The sequence below is a fragment of the Strongylocentrotus purpuratus genome, unplaced genomic scaffold, assembly GCF_000002235.5.
Source record: "Strongylocentrotus purpuratus isolate Spur 01 unplaced genomic scaffold, Spur_5.0 spur5_scaffold_16, whole genome shotgun sequence".
NCBI classification, from domain to species: Eukaryota; Metazoa; Echinodermata; class Echinoidea; order Camarodonta; family Strongylocentrotidae; genus Strongylocentrotus; species Strongylocentrotus purpuratus.
The window spans coordinates 20,050,932-20,072,505 of NW_022145601.1; the positions used below are offsets into that span (position 1 = coordinate 20,050,932).

The 21,574-nt window shown below is 35.9% G+C and overlaps 1 protein-coding gene across 1 annotated transcript; it reads right to left on the bottom strand.

Annotated features, from left to right (window-relative positions):
* Positions 1-5,669: 5,669 nt before the first annotated feature.
* LOC763546 (C5a anaphylatoxin chemotactic receptor 1-like) lies at positions 5,670-7,214 on the bottom strand. Its single transcript, XM_001199563.2, has 2 exons — positions 6,207-7,214; positions 5,670-5,681 (listed from the first exon to the last, which is right to left on the bottom strand). Exons 1-2 carry the CDS (start codon positions 7,212-7,214, stop codon positions 5,670-5,672), a joined length of 1,020 nt encoding a protein of 339 aa, XP_001199563.2.
* Positions 7,215-21,574: the final 14,360 nt, after the last annotated feature.

The window sequence follows — 21,574 nt, forward strand, 5'->3', positions numbered from 1 at the left end:
TTATTTCTCCAAGGTGCATACTTGATCGTCTATTTTCTTAAATGTATTACATTATAAAGGCCCATTGAAGGAGCCCTGGCATAATGAGGAATGGGGGGAGGGGGGGGGGGGGGGGGTCACCGGTCTCACCTGGAAAGTGATATGCTAATTCAAAAGTCCTCTGATTGGGGGGGGGGGGGGGGCGGTTGGAGGTCGTCATTTTTTTCTTGTCTTTTCCAATTTCTTTCTGTTTTTTCCTCTATCTTAATTTCCCCTTTTCTCATTCTATAGGGGGCATAAGCACCTCTCCATGTACGTATCCACTTATTGCATACTAAACAAACAAATGTTCTCACGATGAACATGTACGAGGTGAACGCTATACTTTGGCAATATCAGCATAAAATAAACAGCATATCGGCAGGGGGGGGGGGGGGGGGAGGCGATGATAATGAAAACGCTAGTCAGCATGAGAAACAACAAGAATTGATGATTGTATTGGCATCTCCCGGAATATCATCCATATACTATTGGCACGTATGTATATTCTCTAAAGATGTAAGCGTAAACAGTATATTTCCCTTTTTGTTTTCTTTACATTCGAATCAAGATCCATCATTTTTCGTAATATTTGAAAATTTAAAGAGGTAGAATAGGAACATTGAAATGGAAATAAAACATGCCATCATATATCGATACGTCATATTTTGCAGAAAATAAATCACGTCAAAGAGAAACGTTTTTACTTTGATGTCGATTTTACCTCAGAAATTACTATGGGCTGTATTTTATTAACTAGCATCGGATTTAAACAACGATAGTTTAGGCTTTTGTTCAAAATCGGGTTCAAACAAATAAAGCCGGTCTTTATGGACCTAAATCCCCCCCCCCTCTTTTTTTAAATGTCATTTTTAATAGACCCAGGCAATACGGATTGTCATGTTTGTGTTTACGGATATTATTTTGTTGCGAGTAGTCGGAAATGCCACTGAAACCCTTTGCTGCATAATTTATCCCAATTTTCGTATCTTAAGATATGCATGCTGAGATCCCAATCTCGCAGTGAGGCATGATTCTGATTTTTCTTCAGAAACATTCACATCGATGATAAGTTTATGTGACAGATATCATATATTATGACGTTTGAGATGTATACACATACATACAAACAGTCGTTCGGGACTACTTCGTCGTTTTGAGGAATAATTGGTATTACGGATTGTTTGCAAAAAAAATCGTAATCCTAGCAAACTGATTTGCATGGCTAGGTTTGATAACTAGATTATTGTCCTGATTCATGAATTTTAAGATTAATCACAATTAGCAACTGGTTGATTTTCTAATTCATTGCATCTAATTTGCAACAATGTTTCACAAAAGTTCTTATTAATTTCAAGTTCCAATCACTGTTGTGGGCTTCCAAAATCTTTGGATATGATTTACTGCCCTATTTCATAAATCTTTACTTTTGTATCAATCACAAGTTAAATGAGTAAAATGAGATCAGATTGATTTATTCCGTTTACCAAAATTACGTCCACATTATCACAACATAATAAGCTCACAGGAGCGATGCCTTGATAGGGTTGTACGACAATTGTTCCGCAATGATAATCCAATCCAAATATTGAGGATCTGATTGAAGCAATTTGACGGATGTAATGCAGACATGTAATTATTGCATCTAGACATACAAGGCGTCCGCGTTCAATATAACAAAAATACATATATATATATATATATGTGTGTGTGTGTGTGTACAGTGCGTCCCAGAAAAAACGAAACCGAGAATTATCCATGTTTTATCATAACTTAATCACAATTATGATTAATAAATGACACATATCTGTAAAGCTTAGATCCTCCTCTATCATTTGATGCAACTCATATGATGGATATTTCACGCATGAGTGATTAAAAACATTTTAAGAGAGGAAACCCACAAGCCATTTGGCGGGCGGAATCCGAATTTCAAAAGGAAAATCACATTTCCAGAAAGTTCAATTTCTGCCCTTTCGTATGACACCTCAATCAGGAAAAATGATCCAGGAATAACAGAGTTCTGTTTGTTTAAAGTAATGCTTGCATTTCCATAAGTTTGATTAAACGAGTTCATTTTCACTGGCTGCTTGCCGTAGCAAAAAACAGAGTTGACAAAAGACCTAACTCCGTATTGTTGACGATCAGCCATGCACAAGACGCAAGACCTGATGCATGACTGATCGTCAACGAAACGGAGTTAAGTCTTTTGTCAACGCTGTGTGTTGCTACGACAGGCAGCCAGTGAAAACGAACTCGTTTTAAAATCAAATTATGGAAATGCAATCATTACTTTAAAACAAACAGAACTCTGTTATTCCTTGCTCATTTCTCCTGATTGATGAGTCATATGAAAGGGCAGAAATCGAAATTTCTGGAAATGTAATTTTCTCTTTGAAATTTAGATACCGCCCTCCAAATGAATTTATGGTTTCCTCTCTTCAAACTGTTTTAATCACTCATGCGTGAATATGTATCATGATGAGTTGTATTAAATGAAAGAGGAGGATCTAAGCTTTACAAATATGTGTCATTTAATAATTATAATTGCAATTAAGTTATGATAAAACATCGATAATTCTCGGTTTCCTTTTTTTCTTGGACGAACCGTATATGTCTGCATGTCATTGATAAAACCTTAATCTTATTGAATCATGATTCATGAATTCTAGATATGTAACCTCAATCGTGACTATTACGTACTTTTTCAGAATAAACGATTGCTCCGTCTATTGCTCAATAAGTTTTCAAAGGCGCCAATGCAATGAGACGACCGGAGCTGAGTTTAGAGGGGGGAAATATGACAAGTTCAGAATTGGCTATTGAATTCAACAATACTATACTGACGGGAAACGTGTATGGACAAAATGTCGGTGTGAAATTTATAAGACAGAGCTTTAGTAGTTACTTTACAGTGCTTGGAATATATAATAATCGATGATATTGCTTGTCACTCAAAAAACCGCAATCACAGACTAGCACGCAAGCCCTGCGTGAGCAATACTATTGTACAGGGAGTCTTTGAAATACCGGCAAAGAGAATACGAAGAGCACTATCATAAGGAGTGCCGCATTATCGTCAATGAAAACTCGTAGTCGATATTCTAATAGTGTTTCCTATAAGCTTTGTGAGGTTTTCAAGATTATTTAAGCCAGAATCTCCAAGTTATAGTTGTTTTTGTAAGGTGTATCATTTTTCAAATATTCCAAAGATCACTGCACGATAATTGTGAAGATATCATCTTAAAAAAATGGGACAACTTCTCAAATCAACTTGATTTCCTGTCACAAAATTTGGGTTAATAATTAAGATTAATGTAACTTACACAAATATTAAGATGATTTAATGTTCTTTTGTATCTTTTTATATAGGCATAGTAAGCATTTGAATATACTAACGAAACAAGTGGAGTAAGACGTTTTAAGCATTATTTATACATCTTTAAAAGAGAATAGAAATGCGATAATAGAGGTAATACTAATCTGTAAAGCGTTTTAACACGTTATTCCGAATTGAGCGCTGAATAAATCAAGATTCATAATCTTTGTGACATTTGAAAAATGCTACGTTTGACAAAAACAAACATATTTCTTTGTGAAATCCACGGACAGATTTGGAGATAGGATTACAATATCATGTATGAAATGGCATTGAGTATAATTATATTCTTTAAAATATATTGCCAATCAAAATCTCGTTGAATTCTTTTCAATTCAATTCAATTCAATTCAATTCAATAAAGGTATATTCAAACATGTTTTGCAGTACAAAGACTGAATTATACATGTTTTACAAAGATTAATATTCATTATTAATACAAATTGCAATCGTGAATAAAACATATTGAATTCAATACCAAATCACTTAAAATACTTTACATTGATAAAATTGCAGGTAATGAATGTCAGGTAACATGTTAAATGATGAAGTGAAAAGTATTTCTAATGCATATACCATTAAAAGATGATTACAAACCTGCTATCAACGTATACAAAATATTGCACGATAACAAAGTAAGAGGTCAGGGAGAAAGAAGAAGAAAGAGTGAGAGAGACAGACAGAGAGAGAGAGAGAGAGAGAAAGAGAGTGAGACAAAGAGAGAAAAAGGGAGAAATGTAAATAGGGATGGAGAAGAAGACAGTATGGTAAACGTATAAACATAGAAAAACAAGCAGTGACTTGATAGCAACACCATACAAATTTGAAACAGGTCACAGCATCACAAAAATGACAGATTATTATTACAAGCTTTTATTCGCATGATGATTATTGAGTATGCTTAATATTAGGAATGGCACTATTTTTGAATCTCTTAGTTCTGCAAGTAAATTCTTGATATTCTTTTGACATTTCGTAAGTTGAATTTGTTAGTTTTCTTCGGAGGTATTTAACAACAATAGACACAACATATTTTTTTCTTCAAATGTAACGGCTAAACCTTCATCAATTTATCTGTACGGGTCAAATGAGATGGCAGTTCTAGTTTTGCTTTGCATTGTCATGTGAGCTGTAGTTTCATCCAAACATTATTCTACATGCTCTTTTTGTATACTTTCTGTATCATCAACTCTTATCATGGAACAGGACTAATCCCCATTGTGCCAAGCCCCGACCCCCCCCCCCCCCCCGTGCCAGGTTGTTTTGGAGATAATCTGATTACCGCGATGGTTCTATAAATAGCGAGTGCAAAATACACAGCACAGTCCAATGAGCATGAACAATAACTGCTATTACGAATGCTGCATTGCACGCACATGGCACTCAAGCGATAGCTCTCTCGCATGTACAAAGCACTATAACAATAGCGTGCATGCAGCCTTATGGCAGGCTATGAGTTAATCTGTATCATAGTCAAACTTGCAGAAAAAAGGTACACAGTACTCCAAAATTGGTCTTACATATCCGATATATACGGTCAGCAGATCACAAACAGGTAAATTGTAAGTTTTTAATCTACGTAGCATGAATGATTTTCTATTACTCTTCTTTATAATTTCAGTTAAATGGATATTCCACTTAGGGCCACTTTGAATTTTGACGTCAATAATCTTAACCGCATTTACCAAAGGTAAAGGTGTGTTATAATTAACAAAGTTGGTTGTATAGGTTGATTAGAAAATGAAAATGACATCGAGGAACATTTCAATACGTTTAATGTCGTATTATTTGATCAGTTCAAGTTGGCCTTGTAATTGGGATGTTTGTGTACTTGTTATATATTCTACTAGTGTCAAATCACCTACGTATTTGAAATATGATATAGAAGAAGCTTATAAGCATAGTTAATCATGACATGAACCAAAGAAGCAATATTGATGTGACATGAGAAAACAAACCTAAAAATGCTTCCCTTCATATTTCTCGTCCTTAATCACTTCATTTTATACTTTCCAATATATAACATAGCTTTAAACTCTTTAATTTTTTTGGGTTGAAATTTATTCTGGACAATCGTCATATCCAGTTAAACAGTATAAAGGAAACAATGGTTTTGATATAAAAATTGTATTTTGTACCTTACATCAACATTGATATTTCTAAGTATATTTGTAATTTAAAGGGAAAGACATGGTGGAGGGTATTACATGTGTTACAAAGAATAAAAAATCTTATACATGGCTGGCTTTTTATAGATATTTTAAGACATCTTTTAAAAGTAATTCTGTATGAATAAGATACATAAGATACTAATGATCTTGTTTACTAAATATACCATTTCAACAGGGTTTGTTGTGAGTGATACAGTTCTGGCCATTATGAGAAAAAAGGATATTATTTGCAAACCTGTTATAAAGGTATTATCTGTACGGCTAGAAAGGAAACTTCTTTCGCGCATCATGTCTTCAGTTTTCTACCTCCCTTGCTGTTTTCCGATGAAAAGAACTTATCGAGTATTCTGAGATATAGCAAAGTTTATATCGTTAGTAATGTCAGTTAAGTAATTTTCTTTACGTACATTTTTAGTTTAGTGTTGAGATTTGAACAGACGTTTGCAATCGACACGAAACCGCTTGTTCATGAAAGTATAAACAAAATAGTTGATAATATGATTGATGCCCGGCAGTCGCCTGCCGATATAAACCAGAGTTTCAGCAGTGACCGAATGTTTGATGATATCTAGTGTGCTGTCTCTGAGATGGAAAAAGACAATTGGTGGAAGCCAAGATGCCAGAAGTATAGCGGTTACCGCCATTAGCATTTTCGTCGTCCTGTTCTCGCCGCGGTCAGATACTTTTGGACGCGAATTCTGCCGGGACTTGACGGGAACCGTGTTGGCTTGTGAACGCGTGAGAGTAAGCTGCGACGCAGAACGGTAATTGTCGAATGCACTTGAAACCGAGTTATTCGTCATCGGATCCCGCTCGATGGCACTTCTGTGCACCTGTAAATATGATGTTCTTGGACCGTGCGGACATCTTTCAATTGCCGTTGCTTCTTGCCTATCTGACGGTTCGCCTGTTGCATTCAATGACTGCGCGAGACCACTGTCATATGCGTGACTCACATCTATCTCCGGTTGCTTCAGTCCTTCCCCCAGTTGGAAAGCTGTTCTTGGTGAAACAGCCCTCTTCGATGCCCCTCCTACCAACTGTGCATGGATCTTTGCCTGGTGTCTGATGGTCTGGTATATTTTTCTATACATAACGCTGCTCACCACCAACGCGAGTACAAAGCCGGATGTCTTCAGCCACGCTTCAAGTTTGTCAAAAATATGAAGTGTATCCCTAAAATGGCACGTCTTTTGGCCATTGTTTGATGGAAACGCTTCAACAAAGATGAGCTTTGTACAAGTGAGGGAACTTCCCAAAACCCAGCACGCAACCGCCAGACATAGCGCACGGTTGTTGGACGTTCTCTTACCATAGGGACGGCATACGAAAAAGAAGCGGTCAAGCGCGATCGCGGCGGTTAGAAACAAGGACGCGAACGCGAGCGAGTTGTTGCCGAAGAGGGCGATGCGGCAGATGACCGTGATGGTGAAACGGTCGGAGATGGACTTAATGATGTTGATTGGTGCGAGCAGGGATGCAACGAGGTCGATGATGCCCTGGGCGATGATCAGTATGTCCGTACTGATCTTCCGTTTCTTCTTCATGTACACCACGATGATAAGCACATTGCCTGGAATACCAAAGATGAACTGAAGACTGTAAAAGATGACCGCGTAGATGCTTGACGGAGATGAAAGATTCATGGTTTAAGAATAACTATCATCAAAGACGATGACTACACTTGACTAAAATTGGCAATTAAAAGAAACAACAATCTGGTCCACGCTTGATCAAATGCTAATGCATGAGTACAGAGTTGAAAAGATGAATGGTAAACGTCATAAAGCACAGTCGATGGCCCTCGTCTGATGTCTTTTAAGAGTTTCCTCGAAAAATTACTCCGGAGAAACGCGTTATGTTGTGTTCGAATGTTTATCTTCGCCTCCACTCGATCACTCCACATTAGCAGCGAACGGGAAAGTCAAAAGTCTTTTTTCCTGTTTCCCGAGGGTTCGAATATTCGATTTTTCTCGAAATTCTATCAGGCCTTTCCCCAGTATCTGGACAATTGGGGCGACAAATACAGGCACCTTTATAAAAAAAGTGCGAACAGCAGTGTTTTCAAAATGCGGTGTTGGGTCATCATTTTATTATGATTCGACAATAGTCAAGCCAAAAGCAGAGATATAATTTTTCATTTCGAGTTACTCGCACTGTTGTGTCATTATAAGAACGATAATAAATAATGAATAATGTGCACTCCTTTCAAATCTTATGCTAAAATGCATGTAATAAGTCATATACATTTACGAACCACGCATTTCTTTTCAAAAGTTTGCAAGTCGATCCCTTTTCGAACAATTGAGAAATGAAAAGGATAAGTTTATCCTGTAAACAGCGGCAAAATAGGTAATGCATAAGCCGAGATAATAGGACATTGCTGACAACGGTGACCATAATAGAGAAACAGCGTCCAAAGGAGTGTTCCCAAGGTGTTATAGCTATTTCTACCTCACCATTATTATATAATCGTTAAAATAGATATTCCAAGAAAGTCAAGCTAAAAATCCAGTTTCGATTAGCGTCTGCATGCAGATGTGACCAAACACACAACGATGTAACCCATAGACTGTTGCGCGGGAGGAGACATTCACACAATATACCTCCAGTTCGGAAACATTGCAAGCACGATCTTTTCTCGACGGGTGGAATGGGAAGATTGAAGGCCGATGCAACGTTTCATTTCCCGCTGTCTCCTCAACTACAAATTAACTGAAGGCAGAGAGTGCGGGGAGCGTTTTTTTATACGAAGATGCGGTGTTTTTTTTCTCCTGTAAAGTAGAGGTAGTAAGCAACGGCGCCTGTCACTGCCTCCGGTCGCTGACAAGTGAGAAGGATGCCTCTAATATCATTTGAACTTTAGGGTGACCCAACAAAATATGTCCAACTCGCTCTTTATGGAAACAAGTGGCACTTTCTTTAATTAGAGGTAGTAGGTAACGACGAGAGAAAAAAATATCTCTGATTATCTTGAGCTCCAAGGTGACCGAAAATAAAGCGTATCTATCGATTTCGATGGTAAAATACGTGCTTTTATATTAGAGGTAGTAAGCAATGGCGGCTGTTATAAACCTCACTTTAGAAACCTAGCCATCTGATTGGTCGAAATTGGAGTCGTGATTTTAGCCATGCCCGCCTACCAGTCAATAGTTTTTTAAAAGTGCCCTCATTACCGCGTACCAGTCAATAGTCTTTTGAAAAGTGCCCTTATACCTGCCTACTGTTCAATATGCGTGTTTTTATATTAGAGGTAGTAAGCAAAAAGTAAAGCGAAAGGTTGCAGGTAATATCATTTGGGCTACAGCGCGACCCCCTTAAAAGACTTTCCCCATTCACTTTTATTTCATTGAAAGATGTGGATGCTGCTTGAAATATAGGTAGATAGCAACGGCAATTCTCAACAACCGGGCTGACAAGGGAGAATGATACACCGCATATTGATTTAGCTTCAAGGTGAATCAAACTCAAACGTCTCTATCACCTTCTATGGTTAGACGCGACATTTTGAAAAATGATAAAGTAAACAACGGCGCCTGTCAATGACTATGTCGCTGACAAGCGAGAAGAATACCTCTGATATTCCTTTTTTTAAGTACAGGGTGATTCAAAATGAAAAGTCTCACTTTCTTTTACGGGGAGATTCCCTCCTTAAATAGAGGTAGTTAGCATCGGAATCTGATGCCACGATCGATAAGTACTTTTTTTGTTTTATGAACAACGTATCGAGGTAACAAAAATGTCCACTCTCATTTCCTGATGCAGACATTTTCGACAATATCATGCATCACAGGAAATGTCCTCTCCTCATGCCACCACTCACCACCGTTCGCTTACCCTTTATTTGAGTGCCTTTACTTGATGCATCAAAATGAGTGGGTCATGTGTATCACGTGTTTGCTCACGTACCTGCTCTCGGACGCCACGGTCAGAAGCGGTGAAGTGCCGTTTGGTCTACAACCAGTTCGTCTACTACCCAATTAGTCTATTCCCATATGGTCTACATCCATCCTCTCTACTATCTACATGGTCTAATAATCACTTCGTCCACTTATCATTTGGTCTAATGACCATTTAGGATAACAGTAATTTGGTTTAATTTCCATATGGTCTAATCTCCAACGAGTCTACCACCCATTTTTGTCTATTGTTCATTTAGTCTAATTTACAGTCGGTCTAATTACCAGTTTTTCTAATGCCAATTTCGTTTAAGGTCTAATAATCATTTGATGATTATTATAATTATTGATTGATACTAGCCAAATTGGGCATTGGACAAACTGGGAATTAGACCGGCTGGAAATTAGACTGAATAAACATTAAACTAAATGTGTAGTAGACTTTATCGGAGATTAGACCAAGTGGAAATTAGACGAAATTTATTTTAGCCTATTAACAAAAAACATTAGAAGCTAGTCTGCACGCACGTACAGACTCTATTTTGACACCAACTTGATGATGATGACGATGATGGCTTCTTGTATAGTGATAGTGTCCGTCTCTGATGGGTGCTAATGGCGCCTGCTCTACAATGTCTCTCAAATTCAGCGTCGTCGGCCTGTGTTCCATACTAAGATTAATTACCAATAGTCGTTGTTGTCATTGGTTCTTTTCTTGATATGATGTCGTATAGCTGGGAATAGGGAGGTCTTGAGTGCTAACATTTTTTGTTTATCATAAAGATACTATGTCCCTTTTGCAGCCAACATCAAATTATGTAGAACTTTGCAGAAATTATGAATATGTCAAGTATGTTCTATCTGTGAAATTTAAACGTTAGCAGTGTCCTAATATTCAAATTATGCAAGGAAACCCGTTTACTCGCTAGACTTCGCTGTCAGACACTATTGAGTGACTGACTGGCCTTTTTGTTCTTGGTAATACCATACATAGAATGAGCTGTAAAGGGTACATGAGCATTTGTCTACATCATTAACCCACTTCTTGTACTGGCCAAAATTAAACTGATTGAATCTTTGCGCAGCATAAAATGACCATTCGGTACAATGGTATTACAGACTATTACTTACTGGCTCTATAGCTCTTAAGTCGATTCGACAACTAATAGTCGTTATTTTCCCACTTCAAGACATTTTCAAGCCCGCTTTTTTTACAGGGAAGTTCTAAATTAGCATTATCTTTCAAATGCCGTTGGAATTTAACCTTTTCATTTTGTTTGGCCTGTAAATGGGACATAGTACCTTTAAAGTGTACCAATCACCTGAAGAAAAAAAATGTGTGTATAGCTAGAATATATGAAATCAACCTATATTTAGTAAATAAATGCTTCACCTGGCAATTTCTTAAGGAATAGAGATGTCGTGATCTAATGAATATTTGGTTCGCGTTTCGAGTCACTTCGCGGTACTAATGTCATTTGGCAAGACATTAATCTACATTTGCAACTCTCCATCCAGGTGAAGGAAATGGATACCCGGTAGGAAGAAATCCCCTAAATGCTAAATGGCTGCTCAGCTACAGCCGGGGTAATAATATGATACTTTGTATTAAGCGCAGTAGAGTATAGCCATAGCGCTTTATACATGGACCTGTTATTATTTATAAAGAATAACGGTTCTCTTTAACGGTAATAGTATACAAGTAAATCAAGTATGCAAACAACCTGTGCCTCGCATTGAACGCAAGTTCGCGCCCTATTCTATGCGAAAGCGTTACAGTGCGTCCCAGAAAAAACGAAACCGAGGCTTATCGATGTTTATCATAACTTAATCACAACTATACTTAACAAATGACACATATTTGGAGAGCTTAGATTCTCCTCTTTCATTTGATGCAATTCATTCCATGCATATTTCACGCATGAGTGATTAAAATCAATTTGAAGAGAGGGAATGAAAAAGTCATTTGGCGGACGGTATCTGGATTTCAAAGAGAAAATTACATTACTAGAAAGTTTTGTGCCTGCCCTTTCATATGACATCTCAATCAGGAAAAATGAGCGAGGAATAACAAAGTTCTGTTTGTTTAAAGTGATGCTTGCATTGCCATTGACGATCAGTCATAGACGAAAGACTTCATGCATGGCGCAGTAGAGTTAAGCCATATAGTCATAGTGACTGCGCCTCTTAGAGAAACGCTTCTCTTTAAAAAAAAAAAAAAAGGTTACAGAATATGAAGAAAATAAAGTATACAAACCTAGGGCTCGCATGGAATCCAAGTCGGACTTGGGGTACGTGCGCGCCTAATTCTACTAGAATGCGTTTTATTGATCTGTATTTAAATTGCAAAATCACTTTGTAGAAGTAATATTTGAAGCTCACATTTTGAATACAGTACAGTATACTTTGTTAAGGTAATGGTGGAAAGAAATTGGTATGGAGGTACTTTTTATACCTATGTGAAAGAGTATTATTCCAACGAAAGTAGTGCCCTTGAAATGCCCCCTAATTTTAAATATGATTAAGAGCACATATATATATATATATATATATTTTGTCCAGGGAATTGGAAAAAGATGTCACTTTTTTGTCACAATTAGCACAATTTAAAAAAAAAAAAAAATTGGAGGGGGGGGGGGGGTGGCCCCCTACCCCGCGTACGCGTCTGGTTCCATCTGTAAACATAAACAGATAAATCAAATTGCTAGGAAGGCTCGTTTCATATCATAAGTTGTTCAAAATATCTTATGTACAAAATCCCATAGGATGTTACGGACACTACATTCTATACATATAGTATACATGCCATTCTTTGATACAATATATAAGTAATCCATTTCCTATTTTTTGTGCCATCATTAATGTTAATGCATATCTTGAGGCCAACAGAGAGTACCTTTTCAAATCCTCATTACCAAGTCTCTTGGATAAGACTTAAAAGGTCCACCCTTTCAATAGAAGCAGAAAATCTGACAAACAGAAAAATATAATTTGTTCTGTGTATTTCCAGGGGTCGCCCCATTGGGGTATTTTTTCTTCTTCCTCATCTTCTTTGTTCACTTTTAAACATTGAAAGAAGCCTAATTTAGTCATAAGAACATGAAAGAAGCATACCTATTTAGACAATTAAGGAAGATAAAAGAAGAAATTAAAACAATAATGATATAACGAAGGAAAGCATGAGGAAAGAAGGAAGAGGAGAATAAATAGGATAACAACTTATGAAAATACAAAGAAGAATAAAGAAAAGGATAAGAATTAGAAATAAGGAAATGAGGAGCGGGTCTTAGTTAGAGCTCTCCAGAGCGCTCCAACGAAGTGAGTGAGAACGGGTAGGAACTTATAATTCTTAACGATATAAAACAAAACGCACGGATATTATGAAATGGAAGCATATTTCGTTTTTAAAAGATTTTAATGATATTGTATAATTTTGCTTCCTATCCTGTATGACTATTGGGCTAGTCTTTCATTTTGTCGACATTTTAATAGTACCGGTTATATATGTAAATTAATTAGAAGCCATTTCATACATTCTTCATGAATGGTACTGGATGAATATTTGTAAACCCCGTATTAAAAATCGTGTTATATTAAACTTGTAACATTTTAGAATATCTTTGTAGTTGAATGGCGGACATAATGTTAATAGTTTATTACTATATGTATATTTTTTAAATCGTCAACTGAAATGATTCGGAGCAACAACACAATGTTTATAAAACTTGAAAACATTATGGGGAACAGCTTACGAACTGTTTAAATACTTATTAAAACTAATGAGGAAAGTTTAATGGTCAAACCTGATACGTAAAATTAATAACTAGTCACGAAGTTGTAATGAGGAAATAATTATACCAAATGTTTCGTAATTTCAGTTGCTGATTCATCTTCTTGTTCTTGTTTCTCTTCCCCCTCTCATTTTTCTCCTTCTTCTTCTTCTCCTTCCTCCTTCTTCTTCGTCTTCTGCTTCTTCTTATCGTTTAAACGAGTCATACTTCCACGAAAAAAGTTTCCCTATTAATATTACCACAGCTGTACAGCGAAGGCAAATAAAAAACGGAGTAAATATCGGATTCTGTGCGTTTATTGTTCTATTCAGGGGCGTCAATCGAGGGGGGGGGTGACCGGGGTGGAAGGATGTAACGCCCTTTTAAATGTCATTGTTGAATGAGGGAGGGAAATAAAATCTTTCGTCGTGGACGCTAGCAGTTCATTAATCATTACATTAATGACTGAGTGATTAAATACAGACACAAAATTATTTATGAATAAATGAATAAATAAATAAATTTCCAAAATTCATTTGAAGAAAGCTCTTTACTATTCGTGTTTATTAAAGATAAAAACACCCCTAATAAGTAAGAAAGAGCGATTTGGAATATTCAGTTTGGGGAAGACTAATCTTCCCTGGTCGTTTAGAAGTACGCCCCTTCGTCATTAATCAGTAAGAAATTACGACCTTTAACATATATCTTGGGTGTAAACTCATTTTGTTAGACTGTGTACAAGAAAATCACGACCTTTGTCGACAATCCTTTGTCCGCCCCTGTTTTGTTGTTGTTGCTTTGTTGCAGTTTTATGCATGTACGTGTTGTGTTTGCCAAAGGTGAACGTACATGGAATTTAAACCTTGTTATCTTTGCCAAATATTCCTTCTTAGAAAAATTCACACAATAATAATTCGCCCATGAACATCATCGTGTAGGATGAGAGTAAGACCTCATTTTAAAAGGAAAAGAGGTCAGAAACCTTGTCTAGCAAGCAAGCACGGCCCGGTTCTAGGAGTTTTGTTTATATATACATGCATATATGGTAAATTAAACAGTTGAAATCAACCTTAAAAACGTAATATCTAAAGCTATCAAGGATCTTTATTACGAACCTTCTCCTTTACTAAATGTATTTCTATAATCGTGAAAGATAAATATCTTTGCGGGTTCAATTATTTGGTATATTTGGGGGCTTCGGGGTTTTGCATTATTTAAGTTATTAATTGTGTACATTTATTTCAATAAATACCAATGGTAATAAACAAAACATTGAATGGGGGGGGGGGGGCAAATTTGTCTAGGGGGAGGAGGGCTTTTGCTTCTAAGCTCCTCTATAGAATCGCCACTGCTAGAAAGAAACTGAAGAGGAAGTAAGGGTAAAAACAAAACAAAATCGTAAGCTTCCAATTTTCGTGCTTGCCGATCTTAATATCTATGTATGAATGACCATACCGGTTAAAAACGGTACCATTGCTACATGTGCATATTAAAGCAGCAAAGGGACCATCGGCTTCAAGTTATTTCTGAGGTACTTTGTGATTGGCAATTGCTGCTTTTATAAAAACCACCAACACGATCATATTGGTTTCGAACCCAAGACCTTTCGACTCCGAGACATTTCTTACACCTGAGCGTCATTGACTGCCGATGACAACGATCTATTTTGAGGGATCACTAAGGTATTATTTTAAGAGAGACCGTAATGTCTGAAGTCCGACTTCTTTCATGAGGCATGGGTTGTTTAAACAAGCGCACCCACTGCGAATAATGTCTATCATTTTTAAAGAGGGACATATTTATCAAATATTGGCGAAGTTTTATCATGTCAACGTGATGAACAAAGTACAATTCCAGAGATTGGCATTCCATCTTCTTTTTGAAGAGGAAGTTGAGTTCTGGTAAATATGAAAAATAGTTCGCGAGCTACCCAACTCTTTTGTTTCACTTTAAAAATGATATTATATTAGAAATGTTCCCTGAAAAGGGACTGCTTTCCAAATGTTCTCATAGTTAGATATAGGACGCTTTAATAAGAGGCGAACAGTTTTGACAGAACATATTTGGGTAGTCCCACCTACAAATGTCTGTGTGTAGTACATAATGACTTCTAGCAGGATCGATTGAATATGTATAACTTTGATGATTTCTAAACCTCAAGAAATAAAGCAGTTCTTATTTACTGATCAATCTTTCCCAGTTGCTTCTAGAAAATTTCTTTTACAACATAATCTCATGACCTGAACTAAACCTTGCTTTGAAGGCAATATGACGACCATGGTAGTGAGGGTGATAGAGGAAGAGTAGTCATTTTCTATTAAATCTTATGGATTTTTTTTTTTTTTTTTTTTTTTTTTTTTTTGGGGGGGGGGGGGGAAAGGTTAATACTTAGACTTTCTTTCATTACCGAAAAATGACCGAAGTACAATAACATTAAAGAACAACTATAATTCCTCCCTTTTTTTAACCATATCAGCAATGTGTATTCATTTTTTGAAGTTTAACAACAACCAACATTATCATGGTAACAAGAGTTCTTTCTTATTGTTTGCATGTTTCCATCCATTAAAATGAAAGAAAGGAAAGATAAAAAGAAAAAGATGCTTTACATTGCGATGGTTCAAGTAGTAATTTCGTAGATTCTAGAATGAATAATCATTCTGTTGACTGTGTGGTTTCAGAATTTGATGTCGAATATTTCAAATACGAGTTACTTTGGAAAATGCATATATAAGTTCAAATTTAAAAATATATATATATATTTAAAAAAAAAAACCTATAAACGTTTTTATTTCGCTAAGATGAAAATAGTGTTCATCAAAACGTATAGAGGCAGACACCCTGTATCAAAGTTTATGATAGGCATGTGCGTGTATAAGCAACTCTAAACAAAAATATACGCTAGTTATAAAACTATTCTCCGAATCTTATTTGAACTCAGTTTTGCCATATTCAGTTATAAGATATAAGTCCCCAAGTCTTTCCCCCAAATGAACCCGGCGTGTTTATTTATGTAGCGGAAAACAAACACGTTCTCCTTTTTTGTCAAGTAATGACAAGATTACTTAGCATGAAAATAATGGTTAACAAACCAGTGATAAATGATGACAAACGATTTATAAAAGGAATCAAATAACAAAAGAGGTTTAATAAATCAACAAAACCTGTTCAGACCTGCCTTACATTATCGATAGTTATGATCGTTATTTATCTCTTTTACCTTAAGTAATCAATTAGTGTTGTATATGATGTACACGATATACACGATCGAGTATATTGTTGAGTATGTAGGGAGGGGATGAGGGTTGGGTATTTGAAATTGTTGACGTTTTAGGTAGATGACCGAAGGGAAAAGGAGCTACGATATCGAAATGGGTCGTGTCTTTTCCCACCACCTTCTTCCGCCTCTCCCCTTTATTTTTACCTCCCATATCTTCTACCCCCGTTCCTAGTTTGTTATTAAGTAGCAGGGGAGGGGGCATGTGCTCCATGTACCACACCCACCCCTGACCAAAATTACTGGAGATTATGAATCCGATTTAATAACGTTTGAAATCATTTCCGGAAAACAAGTTCTGCGACAAGTAATGCATTCATTGATAGTTAAGACTAGGCAAAAAGCAACACCTACTTCCAATTCGCAACGGATAGATGTTTTTGGTCATTATACGGGCATAAAGTGGATTGAAAATACCACGTTTTTTCATAACATTCTTGTTTCCTGATTTGACAAATATCAACTGCTGTTTGGCGAGGAGCTATAGTTTGAGGACATTGCCCTCAACAATCTATTTTCTGTAAAATAGTTTCATTGAGCGGGAGGCTTTCTATGAATAGGACATTAATGCTTGGATTTATTCAACAGATCATTTATTGAGTGTGGCAGCACCTTGGGTATTTTTAAATAGTAAACTCCAGGAATATCTGGAATTACTTTTTTATTCAAACATCAACTGATGTTTTCTTGAACCCTTATTTTGGCAATGATAGTGTCCAAGATGCATATTCTAACGTTGCTGTCCATCTATATTTTAATCGGATCAATGGCGTATAATGCCAATGGAGGTAAGTTACAATCAAATTATATGAATTATGTTTTCTCTACCACACTGATATTGTGATTTCCTCTACCACACTGGAATTGTGGTTTTGTTTCCTTTTCCTCTTATAGCTAAAAAATAATATTCGATTACACATGAGATCAATGCTCCGCACTTTTTTTAAACACATTTTTAAAATCAAATTTTCGAAAGAAGAGTTTCTGAAACGGTACCGTAAATTTAAAATATGTTGTACGACTACCCGGCTCCTCATCGAAAAGATAACAACCAAGAACCCGAACTAATATTGTAATACATTTATGTATATAAGATTACTTTCGGTATCTCACAATTAATGTTGAATCAACATTAATTGTGAGATACCGAAAGTAATCTTATATACATAAATGTATTACAATATTAGTTCGGGTTCTTGGTTGTTATCTTTTCGGTGAGGAGCCGGGTAGTCGTACAACATATTTTAAATTTACGGTACCGTAAAGTATCATCGTATTAACAATGTATTCAAAAAGTTCCAGATGCCTCTAAAATCCCCTACGACCCCCGCCTCCCCGAAATATTTTTAAAACGCGCATGGTTGGTATTCATGAAGCTGAATAATTTTATCTAGGAAAAAGAAAGATAAAAGCAAGATAGAAACATGTCTATTGATCACTTTTTATTGTATATAGTTCTCCCTAAACTCTGGCATTTTTACCTCTGGCATGTTTACATTTGGCGATTTTACGTCTGTCATTTTTACCAATGACATTTTTGCCTTTGGCATGTTTACATTTGACATTTTCACCTCTGATATCTTTTCTTCTGACGTCCTTAATTACCTCTGACATTTTCACCTGTCATCGTTTTTCTTAGGCTGCCCGTTTGTCCAGAACTTATTTTTTACGTGATGTCCCTACTTAAACAAAAACTCAAGACGATCAGCTACCCAATACAGAAGAGGTTGAATATTAGCAAAAAACCTGTTCAGACATGCCTTGCAACAATTCTGAATCTTTTACATGCTTCTGCCAGGAAGTATTAGCTATTAAACGCGGACAAATGAATAATGAATCATAATATTTCATACCTTGCATTGTGTTTCTTATTTTAGATTGTTACAGGCCAAATTTCACGAACCCATACGCAATCTTGCTAGCTCCTGACAAGCCGACCTACGGTGACTATGACGCTATTGATTTCAGCTGCATTGAAGGGAATACGAAATTTGGTCTACCTGATAGAATATATTGTTTGGACCCTTTATGGGACATTGATACATCTGAAGGCCTTTGTGAAGGTAAATACAATTTTCATACTAAATAGCATGTTTATTTTACAAGAAAGAAATCTTTTAATTATTCAAGTGACGCCAGTTTACATGGCCCATTGCTTAGCATGGGAAGTGTTTTTAATGTTAACACGTTCTACTACCTCTATTACTGATAATAGCAGTCTTTGTTATGGTTTTCGGGGCCAGGTCCTCTCATATGTTAAGCATTATTTAACAAAAAGAAAACAATATATTAACTTGATTTGGATTTACTTTCCGTTAATTATGGGGCTCTCCCAAGGCTACATTTTGGCCCACTTTTATTTCTTTATACATAAATGATTTATCCAACTCATCTTCTTTATTGTCATTTATTCTTTTTGCGGATGACACAAATATTTGTGTACCATTGCCTTTGACGTCTGTACCTTTTCTATTGCACTTTTGTATATATTTATCATGAATTTCATCTCTTGCACAAGCTGCGCCTTGAACATTTGATTTTCAAGTGGATTTGGCGCCTTATAAATCTTATGTATAATTATTGTTAGTGAATGTTTTAAATTGTGAATTACACACAGTTTCGAACTGGTTCAAGTGTAATAAGCTCTAATTAAACATAAGATAAACACTTTTCATTTAACTAATTTCCGTATTAATATTAAAATTAATAATATGCCAATCGAACAGAAAAAGACATCAACGTTTTTGTGAGTAGTTGTTGATGAAAATTAAACATGGAATGATCACTTATATTATGTATTTATATGTGTATACCAAAAATTGAGTGTGGGAATCATAAATAACTTACAATTTCTTTTACCTGCAAACCAATTCGATTCTTTCATCAAAAAAGGGCCCTGCGTGTTGTACTGGATCTCTTTTTTTAGCCCAGAAAGTCACTGACTTACATAAACCATATTTAAGTACATGAATAAGCATCTGCCACCTTTATTCGATAATTGTTATGTTCATAACAATACAATTCATTCATATCCAACTCATATTTTTGAGAGTTTTCATTTAACAAACCCCAAATTATTGATTACACACAAATCAATAAGAAATCATGGCCCCAATTTATGGAACAATTTATCTATAATAATGATAATAAAAATAATAATAATAATAAATTTATATAGCGCAGCTTTTAAAACAAAATATATTCAGCTGCGCTGGGTGAGAGCTCCTTTTACTAAATTCTACAAAATAAAATCTCTCAGTTGAACAAATAGGTTTTTAAATTGGATTTGAAAACATTGAGGGATGGAGTGCTTTGTATTTCTATTGGTAAGCTATAATTAAATCATGCTCCACCCTTAAAGCGACACAAAGAAGTCACACAAATTATATCATCATACAAAATTGTTTCTTATTTAACTTCGTCTCTGAATCCGAATCTATTTTTTAATTTATTAATTCTTAAAATACACTAGATTTTGATTATAAACATAATGTACCAGAATCCCATCCGCTCTTGCACATACAATTTCACTGCATCCACTTGATCAATTTCGCGTGTACAATTATATAATTTAAGAGTTATGCCGCTAATTCTCCCTAGCCGCCATTGATTTCAAGCTTATCGCTCATGATGGCTTTCTCCTGCATTTTAGGGGTATCTTTTTTTCATTGAAAAATATTTGTGTTTGTAAACATCTTATTTAATGTACTGGAAACGTTTCAATTGTGTATAATGAAGAAATAATTGTTAATTTATGTATATGATTATGTACTTTTTTTTAAAAACGCAGAAATAAATATATATTTTTTGTATTTAAGGGCACTTCCTGTTAGCAGCTCTTCAGCGCTCGTTATCAAACCGTAGCTTATCCCCAGGTTTTTTTCGTTACTGCCTTGCTTGGGATTAACATGTTTATAGTGTCAGAAGTAAATTCAGTTACCCTTCTGCGGGTCTCCTTTAGATCTTTCAGTCTAAAGACAGTGGATCAGTCGACTGATGAAAAATGTCCTCTTATGCTGTCCCAATAGTATTTGTTTCTCTATAATATTATGTACGGTAAAACATCAAGCTGTAAAAGGACTAGGTTTGGTCTTAATTTTCCAGGCTGGCAAAAGGGATTGTAGGTGCTGATAGATCAGTCATCACAAAATCTCCACTTGCTAGATCATTTACAATGTTATGTGAACAAAAAAAAAGAAAAAAGAAGAGAAATAAGAAAATTAACAACACAATGACAACCCATATTCGTGGAAAAAGTTCACTGTAAAAGTATATGAGATTATTATACGGGTTATCATGTACGTATACAAGTGTCTAGGCCATAAAATAGGTAACGGGAGGCAGAAAGGGAAAATCATGATGATGATAATAGTTTGATCAATTTATAAAGCGCGGCTACTAAATAAATATATCATACTGTGATGTGATGAAAACAATTAAACAATGCTACACTGCTACTTTTCAAACACATAATCAAAAACGATTTAAAAGCTTCTGAAAACATGGGCGTTTTAACACAACTTGAAGACAGCAACAGATGAGGCCTTACACACATGTATATTAGTAGGTTATTCCAAAGCTTTGGAAGGGCACAACTAAAAGCGCGGAGGGGTGCATTTCTCCTAATTTCGAATCCAGATTAAACTTTTTATTCGATGTTTCTTTGTTGATTGTATTATAATATATATTTCTGATCACAGCTCAATGCAACACAATCAATCTATTGGACGATGATATCGTGGTAATGGTGAATGGAAGTCCTCAAACTCAGATCAATAGTCGAACTACAGCAAACTTTACATGTAGAGACCCTGGCCAGTTTACTGGTCCAGCATCATCCATCTGTACGAATGGAACTTTTGATTATTCAGACGAACCGTCGTGTTTAGGTAAGTTTATACGACTAGGTAAATATTTCCGCCATTGTTGTGACTTTTAAGAGCGAGAGGCTAAAATTGCTGTCTGCAAATGAGCTCAAAATTTCCTAAAGTTAAAGATATTCCCGGGCTCTGATGAATTAAATGACTAATTCAAGCTAAACTGACATTAACTGACCGAGA